Source organism: Monodon monoceros, unplaced genomic scaffold, assembly GCF_005190385.1.
Source record: "Monodon monoceros isolate NGI ecotype Baffin Bay Population unplaced genomic scaffold, NGI_Narwhal_1 Super_Scaffold_10, whole genome shotgun sequence".
NCBI classification, from domain to species: domain Eukaryota; kingdom Metazoa; phylum Chordata; class Mammalia; order Artiodactyla; family Monodontidae; genus Monodon; species Monodon monoceros.
Window position 1 is genome coordinate 53,362,026 of NW_021703766.1, and position 16,864 is coordinate 53,378,889.

Here is a 16,864-nt window from a genome sequence, read left to right on the forward strand (position 1 = left end):
CATTATTTCCACAGGTTATGAAAAAATATATCATAATAGTAAAGTTAAAAACTTCCTGGACAATTAAAAATCAAGAAAAAAAGGATATGGAAAAAAATAAATTCTGATTAAACAAGAACATTTCAAGAAACGTCATGAACAGAAGGAAACACTCGATGCATTCCCTCTGGAGTTACAGTGGAGTGAAGGGGGCTGGCCAGGGCACCTGCCTTTCACCACTGTACAGTGTGCCTGAGCAGGGACCACTAGAGCAAGTAACGGGGAAAAACAGAGGGCAAGGGAAAAACTGTGAGAGACTTGGAACTGCTACTGTTCACAAATATAAGGACACAGAAAGGTGAAAGGATGGAAAAAGATATTCCATCCTAAAGAGAGCAGGAGAGAATACATTATATCAGACAAAATGAAGAAAAACAAGTGACATGAGACAAAAAACATTATATAATGATAAATGGGTCAATTTACCAAAAAGAAGTATCAAGTAAAAATATATATACATCTAACATTAGATATCTCAGAAAAATGAAGCAAACATTAAAGGAAAGGAAGAGAGAAATAGACAGCAGCACAGGAATACTATGAGACTTCAATGCCCCAGCTGAACTTACGGATGGAACCAAAAAGATCAATAAGGAAACTATAGACCTTACTGGTTATTAGACATAACAGATCACATGACCCAACAGCAGAAAACACATGCGTCTCAAGCACACATAAAGCATTCTCCATGAGAGACCACACGTTTGGCCAAAACACAAATCTTAACAATTTTAAGAGACTGATGTCATAAAAGTAAACAACAATGAAATAAACAGAAGAAAAAAAAGAAAATTCCCCCAAATGCGGAAATTAAACAACCCACTCCTAAACCACTAATGGGTCTAAGAAGAAATCACAAGGGAATTTTGAAATATATGGATGAAAAGGAAAATACAACCTACCAAAAGTTATAACACACAATGAAAGCTGTACTAAAAGGAAATTCAAAACTGCTAAATGCTTACAGTAAAAAAAAACAGATCTCAAATCAGAAATTTATTTTTACACCTCTAGGAAGTAGAAAAACAAAAACAAACTAAACCCAAGTTTAGCAAAAGGAAAGAGGTAAATAAGAAAAATGAAACCAGGGACTTCCCTGGTGGGACAATGGTTAAGAATCCGCCTGCCAGTGCAGGGGACACAGGTTCGAGCCCTAGTCTGGGAAGATCCTACATGCTGCGGAGCAACTAAGCCTGTGTGCCACAACTACTGAGCCTGCACACCACAACTACTGAAGCCCACATGCCTAGAGCCCAAGCTCTGCAACAAGAAAAGCCACCACAATGAGAAGCCTGCACTCCACAACGAACACCCAACAATGAAGACCCAATGCAGCCAAAAATAAATTAACATATTAAAAAAAAGATTAGAACAGAGATAAATAAAATAGAAAGTAGAAAAATATAAAAATGAACAAAGCAAGAGTTGGTGTTTTGAAAAAACTGAATGGGAAAACCCTTAGCTACACTAAGAAAAAAAGAAAAAAGATTCAAATAATTAAGAACAGATATGAAAGAGAAATGATTGCAACTGATATCAAAGAAAGTTTTTTAAGGAAGATAAGGAAGTACTATGAACAATAATGCCTACAAATTACAGAATCTAAAAGGTACAGGTAAATTCTTAGAAACATACAACCTACTAAACTTGATTTATCATTATGAAATAAAAAATTTGGAGATTGGTTCAAGATGGCAGAGTAGAAGGACATGCTCTCACTCCCTCTTGCGAGAGCAATGGAATCACAACTAACTGCTGAACAGTCATCAACAGGAAGACACTGGAACTCACCAAAAAAAGATACCTCACGTGCAAAGACAAAGGAGAAGCCACAATGAGCCGGTAGGAGGGGCGCTATCACAATAAAATCAAATCCCATAACTGCTGGGTGGGTGACTCACAAACTGGAGAACACTTATACCACAGAAGTCCACCCACCGGAGTGAAGGCTCTGAGCCCCACGTCAGGCTTTCCAAGCTCGGAGTCCAGCAACGGGAGGAGGAGTCCCTAGAGAATCAGACTTTGAAGGCTAGTGGGATTTGACTGCAGAACTTTGACAGGACTGGGATAAAACAGAGACTCCACTCTTGGAGGGCACACATAAAGCAGTGTGCACATCAGGACCCAGGGGAAGGAGCAGTGACCCCATAGGAGACTGAACCAGACCTACCTGCTAGTGTTGGAGGGTCTCCTGCAGAGGCAGGGGTGGGGGGTTGTGCTCACCGTGGGGACAAGGACACTGGCAGCAGAAGTTCTGGGAAGTACTCCTTGGTGTGAGGCCTCCCAGAGTCCGCCATTAGCCCCACCAAAGAGCCTGGGTAGGCTCCAGTGTTGGGTCGCCTCAGGCCAAAGAACCAACAGGGAGGGTACCCAGCCAAACCCAGCAGCAGACAAGCGGATTAAAGTTTTACTGAGCTCTGCCCACCAGAGCAACAGCCAGCTCTACCCACCACCAGTCCCTCCCATCAGGAAACTTGCACAAGCCTCTTAGACAGTCTCATCCACCAGAGGGCAAACAGCAGAAGCTGGAAGAACTACAATCCTGCAGCCTATGGAACAAAAACCACATTCACCGAAAGATAGACAAGATGAAAAGGCAGAGGGCTATGTACCAGATGAAAGAACAAGATAAAATCCCAGAAAAACAATTAAATGAAGTGGAGATAGGCAACCTTCCAGAAAAAGAATTCAGAATAATGATGGTGAAGATGATCCAGGACCTCGGAAAAAGAATGGAGGCAAAGATCGAGAACATGCAAGAAATGTTTAACAAAGACTTAGAGGAATTAAAGAACAAACAAACAGAGATGAACAATACTATAACTGAAATGAAAAATATATTAGAACGAATCAATAGCAGAATAACTGAGGCAGAAGTACAGAGAAGTGACCTGCAAGACAGAATGGTGGAAATCACTGCTACGGAACAGAATAAAAAAAAAAGAATGAAAAGAAATGAAGACAGCCTAAGAGACCTCTGGGACAATATTAAACGCAACAACATTCGCATTACAGGGGTCCCAGAAGAAGAGAGAGAGAAAGGACCTGAGAAAATATTTGAAGAGATTATAGTCGAAAACTTCCCTAACATGGGAAAGGAAATAGCCACCCAAGTCCAGGAAGCGCAGCGAGTCCCATACAGGATAAACCCAAGGAGAAACATGCCAAGACACACAGTAATCAAATTGGCAAAAATTAAAGACAAAGAAAAATTACTGAAAGCAGCAAGGCCAAAACAACAAATAACGTACAAGGGAACTCCCATAAGGTTAACAGCTGATTTCTCAGCAGAAACTCTACAAGCCAGAAGGCAGTGGCATAATATACTTGAAGTGATGAAAGGGAAAAACCTACAACCAAGATGACTTTACCCAGCAAGGTACTCATTCAGATTCGAAGGAGAAATCAAAAGCTTTACAGACAAGAAAAAGCTAAAAGAATTCAGCACCACCAAACCAGCTCTACAACAAATGCTAAAGGAACTTCTCTAAGTGGGAAACACAAGAGAGGAAAAAGACCTACAAAAACAAACCCAAAACAATTAAGAAAATGGTAAAAGGAACATACATATCGATAATTACCTTAAATGTGAATGGATTAAATACTCCAACCAAAAGACAAAGGCTTGCTGAATGGATACAAAAACAAGACCCACATATATGCTCTCTACAAGAGACCCACTTGAGACCTAGGGACACATACAGACTAAAAGTGAGGGGATGGAAAAAGATATTCCATGCAAATGGAAATCAAAAGAAGCCTGGAGTAGCAATACTCATATCAGACAAAATACACTTTAAAATAAAGAATGTTACAAGAGACAAGGAAGGACACTACATAATGATCAAGGGATCAATCCAAGAAGATATAATTATTATAAATCTATATGCACCCAACACAGGAGCACCTCAATACATAAGTCAACTGCTAACAGCTATAAAAGAGGAACTTGACAGTAACACAGTAATAGTGGGGGACTTTAACACCTCACTTACAAATCATCCAAACAGAAAATTAGTAAGGAAACAGAAGCTTTAAATGACACAATAGACCAGAGAGATTTAATTGATATTTATAGGACATTCCATCCAAAAACAGCAGATTACACTTTTTTCTCAAGTGTGCACGGAACATCATCGAGGATAGATTACATCTTGGGGCACAAATCAAGCCTCAATAAATTTAAGAAAACTGAAATCGTATCAAGCATCTTCTCTGACCACAACACTGTAAGATTAGAAATCAATTACAGGGGAAAAAAACATAAAAACAGAAACACATGGAGGCTAAACAATACGTTACTAAATAACGAAGAGATCACTGAAGATATCAAAGAGGAAATCAAAAAATACCTAGAGACAAATGACAATGAAAACACGACGAGGGAAGCTTAAGAGGGAAGTTTACAGCAATAAAATCCTACCTCAGGAAACAAGAAACATCTCAAACAATCTAACTTTACACCTACAGGAACTAGAGAAAGAACAAACAAAACCCAAAGTTACTAGAAGGAAAGAAATCATAAAGAACAGAAATAAAAGAAACAGAAACAAAGAAAACAATAGCAAAGATCAATAAAACTAAAAGTTGGCTGTTTGAGAAGATAAACAAAACTGATAAACCATTAGCCAGACTCATCAAGAAAAAGAGAGGACTCAAATCAATAAAATTAGAAATAAAAAAGGAGAAATTACAACAGACACCGCAGAAATACAAAGCATCCTAAGAGACTACTACAAGCAACTCTATGCCAATAAAATGGAGAACCTGGAAGAAATGGACAAATTCTTAGAAAGGTATAACCTGCCAAGACTGAACCAGAAAGAAATAGAAAATATCAACAGACCAATTCCAAGTAATGAAATCGAAACTGTGATTAAAAATCTTCCAACAAACAGAAGTCCAGGACCAGATGGCTTCACAGGTGAATTCTATCAAACATTTAGAGAAGAGCTAACACCCATCCTTCTCAAACTCTTCCAAAAAATTGCAGAGGAAGGAACACTCCCAAACTCATTCTATGAGGCCACCATCACCCTGATACCAAAACAGACAAAGATACTACAAAAAAAGAAAATTACAGACCAGTATCACTGATGAACATACATGCAAAAATCCTCAACAAAATACTAGCAAACAGAATCCAGCAACACATTAAAAGGATCATACACCATGATCAAGTGGGATTTATCCCAGGGATGCAAGGATTCTTCAATATATGCAAATCAATCAATGTGATACACCATACTAACAAACTGAAGAAAAAAACCATATGATCATCTCAATAGATGCAGAAAAAGCTTTTGACAAAATTCAACATCCATTTATGATAAAAACTCTCCAGAAAGCGGGCACAGAAGGAACCTACCTCAACATAATAAAGGTCATATATGACAAACCCACACCAAACATCATTCTCAATGGTGAAAAACTGAAAGCATTACCTCTAAGATCAGGAAAAAGACAAGGATGTCCACTCTCACCGCTACTATTCAACATAGTTTTGGAACTCCTAGCCTCAGCAATTAGAGAAGAAAAAGAAATAAAAGGAATACAAATTGGAAAAGAAGTAAAACTGTCACTGTTTGCAGATGACATGATACTATACATAGAGAATCCTAAAGATGCCACCAGAAAACTACTAGAGCTAATCAATGAATGTGGTAAAGCTCCAGGATACAAAATTAATGCACAGAAATCTCTTGCATTCCTATACACTAAAGAAGAAAAATCTGAAAGAGAAATTAAGGAAACACTGCCATTTACCATGCAACAAAAAGAATAAAATACCTAGGAATAAACCTACCTAGAGACAAAAGACCTGTATGCAGAAAACTGTAAGACACTGATGAAAGAAATTAAAGATGATACAAACAGATGGAGAGATATACCATGTTCCTGGATTGGAAGAATCAATATTGTGAAAATGACTATACTACCCAAAGCGACCTGCAGATTCAATGCAATCCCTATCAAATTACCAATGGCATTTTTTATGGAACTAGAACCAAAAAATCTTAAAATCTCTATGGAGACACAAAAGATCCCGAATAGCCAAAGCAGTCTTGACGGAAAAAATCAGAGCTGGAGGAATCAGACTCCCTGACTTCAGACTATACTACAAAGCTACAGTAATCAAGACGATATGGTACTGGCACAAAAACAGAAACATAGATCAATGGAACAAGATAGAAAGCCCAGAGGTAAACCCACGCACCTACGGTCAACTAATCTATGACAAAGGAGGCAAGGATATACAATGGAGAAAAGACAGTCTCTTCAATAAGTGGTGCTGGGAAAACTGGACAGCTACATGTAAAAGAATGATATTAGAACACTCCCTAACACCATACACAAAAATAAACTCAAAATGGATTCGAGACCTAAATGTAAGACCGGACACTATAAAACTCTTAGAGGAAAACATAGGAAGAACACTCTTTGACATAAATCACAGCAAGGTCTTTTTTGATCCACCTCCTAGAATAATGGAAACAAAAACAAAAATAAACAAATGGGACTTAATGAAACTTAAAAGCTTTTGCACAGCAAAGGAAACCGTAAACAAGACGAAAAGACAACACTCAGAATGGGAGAAAATATTTGCAAACGAATCAAGGGGCAAAGGATTAACCTCCAAGATATATAAACAGCTCATGCAGCTCAATATTCAAAAAACAAACAACCCAATCCAAAAATGGGCAGAAGACCTAAATAGACATTTCTTCAAAGAAGACATACAGATGGCCAAGAAGTACATGAAGAGCTGCTCAACATCACTAATGATTAGAGTAATGCAAATCAAAACTACAAGGAGGTATCATCTCACACGAGTTAGAATGGGCTTCATCAGAAAAGCTACAAACAACAAATGCTGGAGAGGGTGTGGAGAAAAGGGAACCCTCTTGCACTGTTGGTGGGAATGTAAACTGATACAGCCACTATGGAGAACAGTATGGAGGTTCCTTAAAAAACTAAAAATAGAATTAACATATAATCCAGCAATCCCACTACTGGGCATATATCCAGAGAAAACCACAATTCAAAGAGACACATGCACCCCAATATTCATTGCAGTACTATTTACAATAGCCAGGTAATGGAAGCAACCTAAATGCCCATCAACAGACGAATGGATAAAGAAAGTGTGGTACATATATACAATGGAATTTTATTCAGCCATAGAAAGGAACGAAATTGCGTCATTTGTAGAGAGTCGTGGATGGATCTAGAGACTGTCATACAGAGTGAAGTCAGAAAGAGAAAACCAAATATCGTATATTAACGCATATATGTGGAATCTAGAAAAATGGTACAGCTGAACCAGTTTGCAGGGCAGAAATTGAGACACACACGTAGAGAACAAACGTATGAACACCAAGGGGGGAAGCCGCGGGGGTGGTGGTGATGGTGATGGTGGTGTGATGAATTGGGCAATTGGGACTGACATGTATACACTGATGTATATAAAACTGATGACTAATAAGAACCTGCTGTATAAAAAAAAACCAGAAAAAACCTACTTATTAGGTTTATAGACCTGTGTGCAATTTTAAAAAAAGAAAACACTAGTGTTACCTTTAAAAAAATTTTAAAAAAGGTACCTATGGTAAAACAAAAAAATGTGTTTTCGAGATATCACATAGATTCATTTTTTTCTTTCCTGTCTTTCAGCTTCTACAACTGTCTTATTTAAGCCCCTCTATTAATATATAAAATATGCCACTGCAAAAAAAAACAAAAAAAAAACCCACAACCCAATCCAAAAATGGGCAGAAGACCTAAATAGACATTTCTCCAAAGAAGACTTACAGATGGCCAAGAAGCACATGAAGAGCTGCTCAACATCACTAATTATTAGAGAAATGCAAATCAAAACTACAATGAGGTATCACCTCACACCAGTTAGAATGGGCATCATTAGAAAATCTAGAAACAATGCTGGAGAGGGTGTGGAGAAAAGGGAACCCTCTTGCACTGTTGGTGGGAATGTAAACTGATACAGCCACTATGGAGCACAGTATGGAGGTTCCTTAAAATACTAAAAGTAGAACTACCATATGACCCAGCAATCCCACTACTGAGCATATACCCAGAGAAAACCACAATTCAAATAGACACACGCACACCCCAATGTTCACTGCAGCACTATTTACAATAGCCAGGTCATGGAAGCAACCTAAATGCGCATCGACAGATGAATGGATAAAGAAGATGTGGTACATATATATAATGGAATATTACTCAGCCATAAAAAGGAACGAAACTGGGTCATTTGCCGAGACGTGGATGGATCTAGAGACTGTCATACAGAGTAAAGTAAGTCAGAAAGATAAAAATATTGTATATTAACGCATATATGTGGAACCTAGAAAAATGGTACAGATGAACTAGTTTGCAGGACAGAAATTGAGACACAGATATAGAGAACATATGGACACCAAGGGAGGAAAGTGGCGGGGGAGGTGGTGGTGGTGTGATGAATTGGGAGATTGGGATTGACATATATACACTAATATGTATAAAATGGATAACTAATAAGAACCTGCTGTATAAAAAAATAAAATTCAAAAGAAAAAAAATTAAAAAGTTGAACCGGATTATAACTAGAGAAATTCAAAAAGTAATCAAAAACCTCAAACAAAGAAAAACCCAGGGCTTCCCTGGTGGCGCAGTGGTTAAAAATCCACCTGCCATTGCAGGGGACATGGGTTCGAACCCTGGTCTGGGAAGATCCCACATGCCATGGAGCAACTAAGCCCATTTGCCACAACTACTGAGTCTGCGCTCTAGAGCCTGCAAGCCACAACTACTGAGCCTGCACTCTAGAGCCTGCAAGCCACAACTACTGAGCTCACGTGCCACAACTACTGCAGCCTGTGGGCCTAGAGCCCATGCTCCACAATAAGAGAAGCCTGTGCACCGCAACAAAGAGTAGCCCCCACTCGCCACAACTAGAGAAAGCCCACGCCCAGCAATGAAAACCCAACACAACCAAAAATAAATAAATAATAATTTTTAAAAAACAAACAAACAAGAAAAACCCAGGACCAAATTCTATGAAATATTTACAAAAGAATTACCACTAATCCTGCTAAAATTACAGAGTTGAAGAGGGAACTCTTGCAAATTCTTTCTATGGAGCCAGCATGATTCTGATACCAATCTCAGACAAAAACACAACAAGAAAGTAAAACTAGAAACCAATACCCCTGATGAATATTGATGCAAAATCCTTAACATACTAGCAAAATAATACCACATTAAAAAGATCTGACATGTTGACCAAGTGGATTTTATTCATATAAGGCAAAGAGGAGTCAACATACAAAAATCAATTAATGTGATACACCACATTAACAGAGTAAAGGAAAAAACCACACAGGACCATCTCAATTGATGCAGAGAAAAGCATTTGACAAAATTCAACAACCTTTCAAGATAAAACACTCAACAAACCAGAAAGAGTAAATTCTCTCAACATAATAAACGCCATTTATGAAAAAAGCACAGCTAACAACATTCTCAATGGGGACAGACTGAAAGCTTGTCCTCTGAGATCAGAAAGAAGGCAAGGATGCACACTCTCTGCACTACTGCTCAACAATGTACTGAAACTCCTAGCCAGAGCAATTAGATAAGAAAAAAAAATCTAAGTTATCCAAACTAAAAAAGTAAACTTACCTTCTTTCCTAGATGACAAGGTTTTATATGTAAAAATCATAAAGATTCCGTAAGAAACCTGCTATATCAAGAGTGTTAGAAAAGTTGTCGTATACAAACTCCAAATGCAAAAATCGGTTGCATTTCTATACACAATGAACAATGTCAGAAGAAAACAATCTTATTTACTATAGCATTAAACAGGGATGAAATATTTAGGAATAAATTAGCCAACATGGTGAAAGACTTACACTGAAAACTACTAACCATTGCTAAAAGAAATCCAAAAAGATACAAATAGAAAGACAACCTGTACTCATGGGCTGGAAGACTTATTCTCTTAAAAAATCCAAGCTACACAAAGTGTTCTACAGATTCAGTGGACCCATTATCAAAATTTCCATAGCAATCTTTGCAGAAATAGAGGGAAAAAAAATGCTAAAAGTCACAGGGCAGTTCTAGAGACCACAAATAGCCAAAAGTCTCTTGAACAAGAAGAAAGGTGAAGGCCTCCCTTTTTATTTCAAAACATATTAAGAAGTAATCAAGATGGTGTGGTACCGGTATAAACACAGATAACATAAACCAAATGAACAGAACACAATACTCAGAAATAATCCTTTGCATATATGTAAAATGTATTCACAAGGGTGCCAAGATACACATAGGGGAAAGGAGAGTTATCAATAACAATGGTGCTGAGAAAAGAGATATCTACTAGGAAAAGAATGAAGCTGGAATCTTGCCCGTATCAGAAGTAAAACTTTCTGTCTGTCAAAGGATACAATCCAGAGTGAAAAGACAACCTCTGAGGAATGGAGGTGATGAAAGTAATTTAAAGAATTTCCAACTGCCAGAGATTTAGGTTGATTTCATAGTTTAAATCCGATGATAAACTAAAACACCCTCTGCCACTGATGTCTATTTTTGAACTTTCCATTCCATTACCAATCATCAAGATTTAAGGAGAGTGACTCACATGTTTAGCTTGAACTGCCTTAGAAAAAGTCAGAACAAACTGCTCCAATTGGTCTGATTTTCGGATTTTATCAGGTATTGTGCACGTTAATACCTGACTTCCAAGTGCAGCTTCTGTACCCTGGTTGACAGAGAGTGGACAGTGCATCCGGATGGGGCCCCTCAACAGTCCCTGCTGCCCAAGAGCACTGACACCACGTCTCCAATCCATGGGTGTGAAATCTAAGTGGAGACGACAGACCCTGAGGGAGGGCCCCGGGTGAGTGTGAGGTACAGGCGTCAGGCAGGATACTTCAGAGTCAGACAAGATCAGCAAGTCCAAAAGAGGGCATTTCAGAAAAAACAGACTGAGAATCAACCAAAAATATGACTTTACCTGAGAAAGAGCCATTTCCGACTCCTTTTCTTTCCTCTCCCTCCTCTTCCAGGCTTCCTCCTCAGGAAACGTGAGTCTTTAGAGGTTGACCCTGAAAGTGGAAAACAGGCTGTTTAATGCTTGCAATCAACACACCCCCTTCCTGAGTCACCACCACACACACAGGGAAGCCCTCAGCATGTGGAACAGACGGTCTTCTGCTGCCCACTGTCCCAGGAGGGGCTCAGGACAGTAACTCCCACACAGAGTCTAACAGGTGAGTTTTCCCACCCTTTCTTCAGATCTCGCTCCCCTCCTGGTGAGGCCCTCACGTACCAAGCAGCAGCGGGCACCTCAGCTGGACCCGACAATCCCCTGCAGGTCACAGACCAGCCCTGATCCATCCCCACGCAGAGCAGAGCCCTCACCCTCAGCCCAGATCTCAGCCCTCAGGAATGGGGGGACCCAGAGTCATGATGCTCAGTGACGGATCCAGATTGGAATCACCTGGGGCAACATAAATATTATCGAGCTTTGGTCCCACACTGACTACATGAAGAGGAATCCCTGGTCAGAGGGTACAAAACATGTCTATGCATAAAGCCTCATCGATCTAATGGTAAGCCTGGGTTGAGCACCACTCACAGGAGGCAAGCCCAGCACAGCCCCCACTTTCTTGTTCTTTCCCAGCTTTACTGAGGGGTAACTGATGAATTAAAATGATGTAAATGTAAGGTATACAAAGTGATCCTCTGAGAGATGTGTATACTGTGAATAATTGTCACTATCAAGTAAGTCACACTTCCATCAACTAAGAATTACCATTTTGTGTGTGTGTTGTGAGGACACTTAATTGTTTCTCTGTGAGCAAATTTCAAGTATATAGAAACAGTATAGGCAGCATGCAGTACATCCGATCCCCAGAACTTATTCATTTTACAACTGAAAATCTGTATACTTTGACAGACATCGCCCCATTTTCCCTACCACCCAGCTCCTGGTAACAGCCTTTCTACTCTATGGCTCTATGAGTTTGATAATTCTAGTTTCCATGTACAATATCTGTCCTTTGTCAGGCTTATTTCACTTAGCATAATGTTCTCTAGGTTCATTCATTTTGTCATAAATGCAGGATTCTTGATTTTTCGTATTTATATACAGTGAATAACATTTCATTATACATATTCTATACATACTATACAATATACAGTACATGTTTTGATACCACGATTTTGTTACCCATTCTTTTGTCAACAGACATTTTGGTTGTTTCTGTTCCTTGGCTACTGCAAATACCGTAATACTCATGAGACTGCAGATGTGTCCCTGAAAACACTGATTTCCTTTCCTTTGGATATCTGCCAGAAGACAGTTTGATAGATTGTGTGTCTGTTCTATGTTGAATTTATTAAGGAACCTCCATATTGTTTTCCAATTTAGCGGTACCATTTACACACCCACCAACAGCACACAAAGGTTCCCTGTTCTCTGTATTGTGCCTCTGTGCATATTTTGGGAGGGACAGGAGTGGATAATAGAGTACCCAGCACTGGCCTGGCAGCAAGAAAGTTGCAGCTGCATCTTCCCAAGGATGAGCCCCTGGACTGCAGATCACTGTAGTGTTGCTGTCCTCGGATTCTTGCAATAATCTTTCCCAACAACACGAGACTTTACGACTCTTCTCAAGTTGGGCTCACAGACCCATATCTAGCAGGACCTCCCTACTAAAAACCTTCTGCAGTCTTAAGCTGACTACTCATAACTTCCAGTCTGGACTCAAACAAACTTACAAACTCTCATGGGGTCCAACACAGTGTCCACAGAGCCCATAATGATCCCCTCATCCTGTTACACAACGACAGAAAACATTTCAAGCCCTAATAACTCATGCATGAGGGATAATACATAAGAGGACACCCAAGGACCCACTAGACACAAGGCACCGTATTTTCATTTACAGTGACCCAGGCAAAACACTGGAATCTCCAAAAAACTACTAAAAAGAGAGAGATTTCCAACGATGCACATGCCCCAGTGAGACCCCAACATCTTCCAAGGCAACACTCCAGATTCTCTTTGCATCTTTCCAAATGCACATGAAACTTTCTTCACTTGCAACACCAAATACTCAAAGATACCAATGTTAACGCAAAAAATGATCTGAGATTTTCCCTATATTACTCTATTGGTGGCATGATGATGCTTGCCCTCCTAAAAGAGCCAACAAAAGTCAGTGTGTGGAGTGGATGCTGGGGGGCACCCTCTAGATCCAGCCCCTTAAGACCAAGGCACCCATCCTCCTGCACCCAGAGCTCCCTGTGGGCTCTTCTCAGGCCATAGTTCTAACAGTGGAGGATAACATTTCTCCCAGTCAAATTCCACTTTCTTCACTGCTGCTCACGTGTGATCATGAGTTATCAAATCAAACCCATGCAGGGAAATGTCAGCCTCAGCACTGACGTCCCAGGAACCTGAGCTAAGACACTAGGGCACCTCAAACCATTCCATGCAGGTTCTCCAACAAACTCACTGCCAGGTTCTCCAGCCTGAACTGAGACATTCCTTTCCAACAGATCCACACAGCCCTCGATCCCGTAACTACACTTGGGACAGGTGCACACACCATTCACTGGGCTCATCTTGACGCCCCCACTTGCTGCCATATCCCTCCTGCGGTCCCTACAGGCTCCCCTCCGCTTTCCCCATTTTTCTACCTCTTCTCCATGCATGACTGACTAAAGGAGACTAAAAGGCACAGGGACTTCTCGGCAAAGGGATCCAAACAGGAATGTACACAAGCTGCCACCCAAAGGATATTGGGCATTCAGTATGAAAATCAAGAAACTGGCCCTTTGGGCTTCCCTGGTGGCGCAGTGGCTGGGAGTCCGCCTGCCAATGCAGGGGACACAGGTTCGAGCCCTGGTCCAGGAAGATCCCACATGCCGCGGAGCAACTGGGCCCGTGCGCCACAACTACCGAAGCCGGCGTGCCTAGAGCCCGTGATCTGCAAACAGGAGAGGCCACCGCAATGAGAAGCCCGTGCACCACAATGAAGGGTAGCCCCTGCTTGCTGCAATTAGAGAAAGCCCGTGTGCAGCAACAGAGACCCAATGCAGCCAAAAATAAATAAATAAAATAAATAAATTTATTTAAAAAAAACAGACGGCTTCCCTGGTGGCGCAGTGGTTGAGAGTCCGCCTGCCGATGCAGGGGACACGGGTTCATGCCCTGGTCCGGGAAGATCCCACATGCCGCGGAGCAACTGGGCCCGAGAGCCATGGCTGCTGAGCCTGCGCGTCCGGAGCCTGTGCTCCTTAACGGGAGAGGCCACAACAGTGAGAGACCCGCGTACCGCAAAAAAGGAAAAAAAAAAAAAAAAAAAAAAGAAACTGGTCCTCCTGGGAAAGTCTGCCACCACCTGGGGACATTATGGAGTCTGGATACAAAGGCATTTGAGATCAGGGAGGATGTCTCAAAGAGAGGGTCCCCAGGTCTCAGTTTCCTGTTGTCCCCACTGACACCTACTTGGAAGATGTTCTAGCTCTTTAAGGGAGGCCTCCTTCATGCCCCATTAGGTTCTCCTTCTGCCCACCCTTAGCGCAGTGAAACCACTACCGCTGACTCTGTGCAGATGAACTGCTGGAAGGCAAGGCTCCTGTCCAAGGTGGCGACTGGTACCTGGATGTGCACAGCCTGGAACACTGGGGGCTGTAGCAGAGCAGTCACACAGGAGACTAAACAAGAGGACACCTCAGGACACTGCATGAGGACATCCATGGGCTTTTTAGGACTCCTGTATTTGGGGGCTCTTCTTTTCAGTAATTTAGTAGCCACATGTGGTAGAGATCAATTACAGCTGAAATGTCCAGAATGCAGGAACCATCCTCATCACCTGCCCTGTTCTCTTGGTCTCCCCTGAGGATTATCCAGCCCAACCCACAGTCCCAACATCTAAAGACACCTCCAGTATCAGGTACTGCAGCCATCCTGGGAAGGAGAGGAACACTGTGAGCCCTTAAATAAAGGGTAACCAGGAAAGACTCAAAATAATCAATGGAGAAGGGCTTTCAGATGAGAGTGATTGACTTTAAAGGCAATAAAACCTGGTTAAAATGACAGAGATTGTCAAGGCAGGATGGGGAGCCCTCTCTGAGCCTAGACCTGAAGGGGGACAAAGGGCCTGAGCATGGTGATTTAATAACGAAAGGTAAGAGCGGAAACTAACATCTGAGACAGATGGTGTTTGGAAACAGAGAAAAGATGAATGTGACCAGGCAGAGTGAACCATGAGAAAAGCTCCCAGGATGAGGCTGGGCACACTGGCAGGGCCCTGAGGATGACACAGGGCTGAGCAGCCGCAGGGAGGAGTCAGGATTTTCTCCTGGGGACAAATGGAAGCCAGTGGAGGTCTGAGTGTCAGGAAGTGACAAAATCTCCCTGGAGATTTATCCTTATTCATGGAAGACACCTGATGATGGTCTCCGACTCGCAGCCTATGTTCCTGCATCCATCCTACTGTTTTTCTTTTAGTTTTTCACTTTGGGAGGCCTGGGACCCACTTAATATTCTAATTACAAGCGGGCACTCCCTCCAAGAACCGCCACACACAGACACACGCCCAATCTGGCCAATCATCTCAGGGGTCAGTGTTGCTCACGCTCAGAGTTTCTGGTCTAGTCTCTCATCTCCATGTTACAATAGGGCTCCCTGAGGCCCAGAGGGGAGACATTTATGACAAGGTCTGAGCTGAGTGAATAGAACCGGGTGTGAATGAATTCTGAAAAGGTCACCTGATGGGCAAGTGGGCACAGTTTGTCTTTATCAACCATCCCATTTAACACCAGGACCATCTTTCATGTGCCTGAACAAAGGAAACTTCTCTTTCAAGGTTCGATCACACTGGTACCAAGCAGGTAATTCTTCTTTATCAGAAGATTGCAGTAAAATGTTTTAAACACACAGAGTTGCAAATATATATCCCTGGTGCAGAAAACATTGTAAGGGATCAGCTTAGAAATAAGATCTGAGCAATCCTTTTCATCGTGAGTAGAGGGACGCTGTTGGAAGAAGGTTCCAAGTCAATCCCACCCATCCTTCCTCATTTGCACAGAAGAGTCAAAAGGGACCTGAGGGAAACAAACATCTTCGTATCACCTCATAGCTCACTATCTTCCCCGACCACAGAAAACGGAAAAAAAGGATTAGACTAACTGGTTAATCTAGGTTTTGACTGTTACTATAAAAGATCATTGACATCTTTGCCAAGTACTCATCAAAATAGTCTAAAGTTATTTCTACTTACCAAAGAAAATTTCAAATATATTAGATGAAGAGAAGAAAGCACTCAGGCGAGGAATGAATCTGAAACAAATTTGAAAAAGAAATAATGTGTGTATTATTTTTAATCTAAAAATCTGGTATCAAAGTTTTAAAATAAAAACTGAGGGTATATCACATTTGGAAAAGAATGACATGACTAGAATATTGGAGACTAAAAAAGCTTATTTCATAAGTTAAAAATGATTTATAGGAAAGAAGAAATTGAATGAACTAAGATTTATTCCAAGCTACAAAAAGAACCATATGTAAAGAAAAAGAAAAATGTAAATCCATTAAAAAAAACAATGTTGCCTTAAAAAGCCACCACCACATAGTGACAGAGTCAGTCATCTCTTGCCCCACTTCTCCTCTCCCCTGACTTCTACCCCATGTCAGGAAAAGGTACGGGGGTGACAACTGAGTGAATCAAGTCACTGCCTGCTGGCTCAACAGGGTTTGCAAATGGAAGTTATCTTCTGATACAAATAATAACAAAAGGCACAAGCCTTA

The 16,864-nt window shown here is 41.0% G+C and overlaps 1 protein-coding gene across 4 annotated transcripts in view; it reads right to left on the minus strand.

Annotated features, from left to right (window-relative positions):
- Positions 1-16,864, minus strand: part of LOC114907431 (zinc finger protein 160-like) — an 80,840-nt gene that overhangs the window by 62,460 nt on the left and 1,516 nt on the right. For all 4 annotated transcript variants that reach the window (XR_003796728.1, XR_003796727.1, XR_003796726.1 and 1 more), the window contains 2 exons: positions 16,338-16,396; positions 11,057-11,147 (listed from right to left, as the gene is read on the minus strand). Coding sequence is in view for 1 of the 4 variants with exons in the window: in XM_029243089.1 (XP_029098922.1) it covers positions 11,057-11,071 (15 nt within the window). In the remaining 3 variants the exon portion in view is untranslated. Of the gene's footprint in view, positions 1-11,056; positions 11,148-16,337; positions 16,397-16,864 lie in introns of those variants that run through there.